Below are 7,906 nucleotides of genomic sequence, written 5' to 3'. Positions count from 1 at the left end.
ACAGTCAATTCTATTAGTTTTCAGTTTAGAGAGAAACATTACGTCCAATTTCTTGAAAACTGTAGTAAGACGCTCCAAATGGGTAGATCTTAATAACTGATCGTAATGGCAGGTTTTCAAATTCATAAAATACGTTTTTTAGTAATAAATTAATATCTACAGGGCCGGTAGGCCCTTGTAGATATGACTTGATACCGTTTTGCTAATTTCCTATGGAGATTAACATGGGTTTTTCGTGATTTTTTCCACCGATAACTTAAAAACTACAGCGAAGATACTTTTCGGAATTATCTTAAATTAACAATTAAGGATTCAGGGTGTGCTAACGGCCAGTTTGATCAAAACAATTAAGTATAAGTATGTTAATTTTAGTTAATTACAGAAGTACGGCTTTGACCATCGTGATTGGACATAATAATTAGCTAGATCTCTTGGAAAACTCAGTGCTACCACGTATCTATGGTGCAGTGGTTATGACGTCCGCTTCACACGCGGAAGGTCCCAGGTTCAAGCCCTGGTAGATACATGTTTTGACCATCGTGATTGGGCGCTTGAATTAGCTAGATCTCTTGGAAAGCTCAGTATTACCACGTATCTATGGTGTAGTGGTTATCACGTCCGCTTCACACACGGAAAGTCACATGTTCGAACCCAGGTAGATACATGTTTTAACCATCGTGATTGGACATAATAATTAGTTAGATCTCTTGGAAAACCTAGACTTACCACGTGTCTGTGGTGTAGTGGTTATAATAAATATTTAACAATTATTTCACTTCACTTGGTTCAATAATGTGACATAGGTAGCGTACTTTTTCCCTACTTTTAAAACCATTAAACTAAGTAATATTAGAAGTTCAACAGATTGTCAAAAAAAGATGTTAAAAGCCACTGTAAATGGTGCTTAAATGCCTAATATTTCCTTAATACTTCCAAATAATATTAGTAAATGGCGTGAATTGATCATAGAAATGGGATTAAAGTACACCCTAAATGACGTCTTTATTGGCACTGGAAAAAACAGCATATGTGGTGTTTGAATGCACCATTATATTTTAGAGTGCAAATGTATGACGGTAAAGCAAACATAATTATTCAAAATTTAATTACATTAAGACTGAAGTAACAGATATTATATAAAAACGTCTTGGTTTGGACCAAGGCCGAAAAACCAAACGATATGTGTGAGGTTTATCAATTGACTGAAGTTTCAGGTATTGAAATTTTTTTCTAGTTATTTTTGTCAACTCAATCCTTAATCAATATTTAATTCAATCAACTGATTTTACTGTTAATCGATCTAGTCCCTCTAAATTAATTGAAAAAATTACATATCTACGGTTTTTCAAGAACAATTTATTTCATGATAAAATGTTTTCCTTTGAACTGCCTCAAGTTTTTCTAATTGTGTATAACTTGCTTGGCAGTAACTCAGTCACCCAAAGAGTAGAGTAGGTTTTGTAATTGTCTGATAGAGCTTCATAAAACACGATATGGAGCCTAGTTTCCTAGATATACTTAGGGCTCCCCCTAGTGTCCTACGAGCTCTAAGCGAGGCATAGATTATATGATCTTGGTATAAAAGCTTGGAATCAAAAACGAGGCCCAGATCATAAATGTTCGTCACTTTTTCCAGTGGTTTGTTGTTGATTGTGTAATTATACAATATCGGTGCCCATTTCCGTGTGTAAGTCATAACTTTGGTTTTGGCTTCATTGATGGGAATATTATTGTTGTTGCACCAACACTGCAGGCTATTTATATCCTTTTGGAGCGACTCACAATCCTCTAAGGTAACGATATTATTTGCCGCTTTGTGGTCGTCGGCGAATTGTAAAAGCGTGGTGTTGGGTAGATAACTTGGGAGGTCAGCTATGTATATGTTGAAAAGTAGGGGTCCCAAAGAGGATCCCTGGGGTACCCCGCATCGGACGTCGAATGATACCCCGGAAATTTCATTGTTGCATTTCATTACATTTTTCCTATCTTTCAGGTAGCTCTGAAACCATTTAAGCAAAGATCCAGCCACCCCGAAGGAGGCAAGGTTTTTTAGTAAGACATGATGGGATACTCTGTCGAAGGCCTTGGATAAGTCCATGTAAATTATGTCCACTTGCCCTCCTGATTTCACTCTCGGTTCGACAAAGTTTAAAAACGATAAATGATTTGTGTCGACCGAGCGGCCTATCACGAAGCCGTGCTGGGAGTCGTTAATATTGGGGGAGAACCATTGATATAGATATCCCTGCATGATGTAGTCGAAGACTAATGCTACCGAGCAAAGTATCGATACGGGTCGGTAATTGCGAGGGTCACCTTTGTAGCCGTTTTTAAAAATGGGTAACACGAGAGCTGTCTTCCACTCCGCCGGGAATGTTCCATGTTGTATGGATGTATTAAATATCTGTGGGAGCGGTCCACATAGCAGGGCCGGATTAACCATATAGCAGAAGTAGCAAATGCTACGGGCCCCGCGCTTCTGGGGGCCCCGCGGAGCCGAAAATGTTTGACTTCAAAATTTTTAGTCTGCTCTGACGGGTGTCGGCAAAAAATAGAAATAATGGGAAAAAGATCATAGCGAGTTAAAAAAAAATTGAGAGTGGATCCTGTAAGGGTTATATCGTGTCACAGTGCATTTCTGGTGTGTGTCAATGCTCCTTTAGTTTTCTTCCCAAGTTCCCATTTTGAAGATTATTGCCTAAAAGCGCCTGTTGTATGATTCAGATTTCACCCCTACTGGCCAACTCAAGTTCTACCATTCTTTTATAGTTTTAAAGCCTAGTTTTTCTATTTTGTTTCCCTGACCTTTACTCATTGTATCCCCTATGATTTATGCCTCAATAAAAATAAGACAAATTTAACTTTTGGTTTTGTTTTACAAGCGAGAGTTTACTTTTGGATGCGGATCCAAGCAATCGCATACTACTTTTCTCATTTTTATTTTAAAAGTACTTTGAATATATCAGTCATCTTAATTTCTCAAATTTGGCATTCACTAAATTTCACTGAAAAGGAGGTGAAATGAGTCAAATTGTGTATATATAATTTGCATATTGTGATCGATATAGTCAATATGAGCAGCAGATCCAAAGATACGGGTCGACATTACGCTTCCGGAAGTGCAAAGCGTAAAGCACAGCATGAAAAGGAAAAAAGAACCAAGATGTTATTTCAAAAACACGCAAGCTGTCTGAATTTTTTCATGTCGTGGGTGAGGGTTCTGAATCCAAAGAAATCGTAGCAGAAAATATTGAAAATTCCGAAGTCGCGTCTCACAGTGCTGTAGACGAATCATCATTGACAATATTACCATCAAGATCAGCAACTCTTCACGGTTTCGCCACATTATCTACAAGTCTAACTGAAGTCGAAAATGTAGAAAGCCCTCCAAATATAGCTATTTCATCTCCAATCCTAAATGAAGAAGAAAGCACAGCACGTACTTCCAATGCAGCATCTTCTACGAGTAAAAATCAAAACGAAAGTAAAATGTACTCCAGTGATATTGGTGAATGGCCGAGCAACTTCAAGCGAGATTATTGGATTGCAAAAGGAAGTAGCGAAGTGCAAAATATGGACAGTGATTTCATGTCTTCAAAAAAAAATATACCATAAAGAAAATAGTCCACGATTTTGTCGAAGGTCGTTTTTCACATATACACATAAACTAACAAACAAAACTCACGTGAGGGATTGGTTGTGTTATTCTGAAACGAAAGGAAAACTTTTCTGTTTGGTTTGCAAAAGTTGCTGATTCTGGCTGTGCGACACGGTATACGAAAGAAGGATTTGACGACTGGAAAAACGCAAATAATTTGTTGAAAAGACATGAAGAAAGCGCCTCTCATAGACAAGCGATAATTTCGCTGCTAGTTTCCAAAACCAAAGATGCGCGTGTTGATTCTTAACTTGTAAGCCAAATTGAGACCGAACAAAAATATTGGCAGACACGTTTGGAGAGAATTACTTCTGTTATCCAATTTTTAGCAGAACGAGGTCTTGCATTTCGGGGTAGTGACGAAATAATTGGTTCACCTCATAATGGAAACTATTTAGGTTCGTTGGAATTAATAGCCAAATTTGAGGTTTTTTGGCTCAGCATATAAACATGCATGCAAATAAAGGAAGAGGACATACATCATACTTATCAAAAACAACATGCGCGGAATTTATCGATCTAATTGCATCAAGTTTACTGGATCATATCAATTGAGAAATTAAGAAATGTAAATACTATTCAATATCACTGGACTCTACTCCAGACGTTTCGCATGTGGACCAACTCACTCTAATAGTGCGCTATGTCTTACCATCTGGACCAGTGGAAAGGTTTGTGAAGTTCTTGGATATGGAAGGTCATACTGCCGAGCAACTCGCCCAAAGTTTACTTGACTTTCTGAAGGAAAATGGCATTGATGTAAAAGACTGTCGTGGCCAAAGCTATGACAATGCCAGCAACATGAGTGGGAAATACCGCGGCCTACAAGCACGCATTAAGGAGATAAACAAGTACGCTGAATACATCCCCTGCTTTGCGCATTCACTGAATTTGGTTGCTAACCGTGCTGTTGAATGTTGTACAGAAGCATCCATCTTCTTCGATTTTGTTGAAAATCTTTATACATTCTTTTCCGCTTCTACCTATCGATGGGAAGATACAGCACTGGAAGATACAGGCTCAAACCTCCCGATTTTGAAGAGACCATCGGACACTAGGTGGTCAGCCCGAGCTGATGCGACAAAGGCACTTTTATGCGGTTTTACCACTATCAAACATGTCAAATAACTCAGATCAAAAAGTAGAGTGTCGTAATCAGGCCTACGGACTAGTTTCGAAGATGAGCAAGTTGGAATCGGGAATAATGACCATTTTATGGAATGGAATTCTAGAACGCTTGCAAGCATCAAGCGCTTCATTACAGTCACCTGATCAAGATCTTAACACGGGATATGCCCTTTATGAATCGCTACACGGGTACATTCAAACTATGCGGTCTACATTTTCAGGAATTGAGGCCAAAGCGAAAATCTTATCTGACTGTGAGAATTATCAGCAACAAACTGGAAGACGACGCAAGCGAAATACTAAGTACGACGATTTCTGCGGCTCTGCTACGCCCGATGCAGTTGTAGAAAATCTAACACAAAAGCAAAAATTTGAAAGTCAGGTGTTTATTGTCATAATTGATAATGTACTGTCTGCCTTAGCTAAACGCATGGAAGCGTACCATAGAGTAACTGCTGTATTTGGAATACTTCGGCAGTTAAAATATCTTACTGCAGAGGAGATATTAATAAATTCACCCAAGATTGTAGCTGCCTATCCAGATGATTGGGAAGACAGCTTAGGTGAAGAACTTGTGCAGTTCACAGAGCTCCTAAAAACTGATGTGGCAGCTAATATTAACACGAAAAAGCATGAAGCTCTTGAGCTGCAGTATTATAAACTAATAGCGGATAACTCATTGGAATCGTGCTTTCCAAATGTTGAAATATTATTACGAATTTACCTCTCACTAATGATAACCAACTGTAGTGGCGAACGATTTTCAGCATTAAAACGCATAAAAAAATGACTTAAGGAACACGATGGGACAAGAGCGTCTAAATAACCTCGCCATTTTGAACATTGAATGTGATTTACTTAAAAAAATTGATTTGTCTCATATCATCTCAAAATTCGCAAATATTAAATCCAGAAAAGTTTGTTTGTAAAAGATATGTTTCTGGTAAACTGCTTTATTTACTATCCTAAAAAAACTAGGGCCCCTTGGTAACATTTGCTACGGGCCCCGCACTGGCTTAATCCGGCACTGCCACATAGTAGTTGTTTACATCCCTTAATTATAAAGTTTGGGATACCGTCATGGCCGGATGTCGTTTTTGATTTTAGTTTTCCTATGGCAATCATGACATCTTGCTCGGTAATTGTTAGCGATGAAAGATATTGTGCCTTCCCACTGTCCTCAATTGTATAGTTCAGATTGGTATTATCATTTGCAATAGAAGAGAAGAAATCGGCAAATTGCTTTGCTATGGCTTGGGTTTTCGTTATTATTTTGCCGTCTTTTTCTAAATGTATGATCTTGGAGTACGATCCTTTTACAGATTTCACATACGACCAAAATAGCTTCGGATCTTTCTTGATAGAATCGTTGACAATGTCGCTGTAGGCTTTCCTATCCCTTTTCAGTAATGACTTCACCTCTGCACGATATTTTCTATAGTTCACGAAATCCTGTGGTGTGTTAAGTATTTTGTTCTTCCTGTGATAATATTTTTTGCGACGTAAGGCGGTTCGTAGGTCCGTGGAATACCAACTTGGGTACTTATGTACCCTGGAACTGTTACTACCAACGCTAGTAAGTGGGATGGACGTTTCCATGGCATGTCTAATGATTGATGAAAATAACGATGCCGCTTCTTCAGTGTCCGTTAACCCAGTGAGACAGTCCCAATTGCTGTCTCTTATTGTTGTATAAAGGTTGAGGTAATCTCCTTTTGAGTAATTGTATGCTTTAACCTTTGGTGGCTTGGTTTGAAATTTGAAACTATAGTAGATTAGTTGCAATGGAGGGTGGTACTGATCGGGAGGTACCAGTGGGTCAATGCTATGTGTCATTTGCAGAAAGTTTGTCGAATTTGTAAAAATGAGATCTAGTTACTGCCCGCGGTGGTTGAAGGTCTGATATTTGCGATAGATTGGTTGAAGACAGTAGGTCTATTAAATGTTGAGCTTTGGTTTTGACTCCCGGTCTGCAGTCCCAGGTCGAACCCAGAGTGCAATCGACACCTGGTACATTGAAATCGCCCATTAAAATTATATCACCCCTTCAATTTAAAAATATCCCTGTTAGATGTGTTCCCAATTCCTCGTATTTTTGTGCTGGTGTGTCCGGGGAAAGATATATGTTGCCTATAAGGAGGTTCTGATTGTTCGAACACGGTATTTGCACCCAAACGGCTTCAAAATTCAATTCTAGGTCAGTACGCCGTATAAAATTGATGTTTTTTGATAGAGCCGTAAGGGTTCCGCCTCCTCTGATTGATCCGCTTCTGTCGGAGCGAAGGACAGTGTAGTTCCTTGAAAAGTAGTCGGAAGAGTAGTGTGAGGTATTAAGCCATGTATCCTCTAATATACAATTTGAGTAAAATTCCTCTTGTTTGGTCCTAAGACCCCGTACATTTTGATAATAGAGTTTGATGTTAGTGTTAAAAACCATAAGACAACGATTTGAGGTGTAGGATACTACTTGTCCCGAAGATCCTGATGGTCGGATTCTACAGTCACGAATTTGTAAATCTGGTCGTTGTGTAATGAGCCTTTAAATTTATTGACAAAGCTTCCTTCTGGGAAGTGTGTTGGATCATACAGCAGGTCTATTCCGTCCTCGTCCGCCGTGACATAAAACGAAGCGTAGCTAGTTGGATGTTTAGAATTTATGCGTGTGCATGTTACTGATTTAAATTCAGAACCTTCCACGATGCAATCCTTCAAATCTTCAATGGTAGTGTCGATTGGGAGACGAGAAACAAAAATGGCTTTTTATGGGGTTCTCTGGCTAACGGCGCAACCGCTTTTAGTTTTTTATGTTGCTTTCCCCCAGTTAATGAGTCTTTCTTCCCAATAACGCCAGATGTCTGAGTCTTATCAACAAGTTTTGTTTTGCTATTGCTTATTGCTTATTTTCCTGCCGGGGGTCTTGGGATTAGTTACTTTTCCAGCGGTAGATATATTTCCCCCCTAGCTAAAGTACTGGTTAATGTGTCCATATAATTGTTTGTAAAAAACCGCTGGTTAGGTAGCAAGTTATGAGGTAAAAAATTTACTGAACCAGTTGTTGGAGCTGGTGGTTGCCGCTGTGATCTAAGTTGTTCATTTGATAATTTTAGCTGAGTCACTTCC

General features: G+C 38.9%; 1 protein-coding gene and 1 non-coding gene across 2 annotated transcripts; both read left to right on the top strand.

The window, feature by feature from the left end:
* The first annotated feature begins 453 nt into the window (after nucleotides 1–453).
* On the top strand, nucleotides 454–526 carry TRNAV-CAC (transfer RNA valine (anticodon CAC)). The gene has a single exon. It is a non-coding gene; the product is annotated as a tRNA-Val (tRNA).
* A 4,312-nt stretch (nucleotides 527–4,838) lies between these two features.
* On the top strand, nucleotides 4,839–5,576 carry LOC149684697 (uncharacterized). The gene has a single exon (XM_089871321.1). The coding sequence runs from the start codon at nucleotides 4,839–4,841 to the stop codon at nucleotides 5,574–5,576; it is 738 nt and encodes a 245-aa protein (XP_089727447.1).
* The last annotated feature ends 2,330 nt before the right edge of the window (nucleotides 5,577–7,906 follow it).

Source organism: Phalangium opilio, unplaced genomic scaffold (genome assembly GCF_054372755.1).
Source record: "Phalangium opilio isolate 3A_F unplaced genomic scaffold, DU_Popi_V2 ptg000037l_1, whole genome shotgun sequence".
Classification (NCBI taxonomy): domain Eukaryota; kingdom Metazoa; phylum Arthropoda; class Arachnida; order Opiliones; family Phalangiidae; genus Phalangium; species Phalangium opilio.
Note: the sequence above shows the minus strand (reverse complement) of the source record. Positions and strands in the feature narration are given on the sequence as shown.

Excerpts from the sequence above, each read along its gene's own strand:
- LOC149684697 (XM_089871321.1), top strand. The coding sequence starts at position 4,839 with ATGAGCAAGTTGGAATCGGGAATAATGACCATTTTATGGAATGGAATT.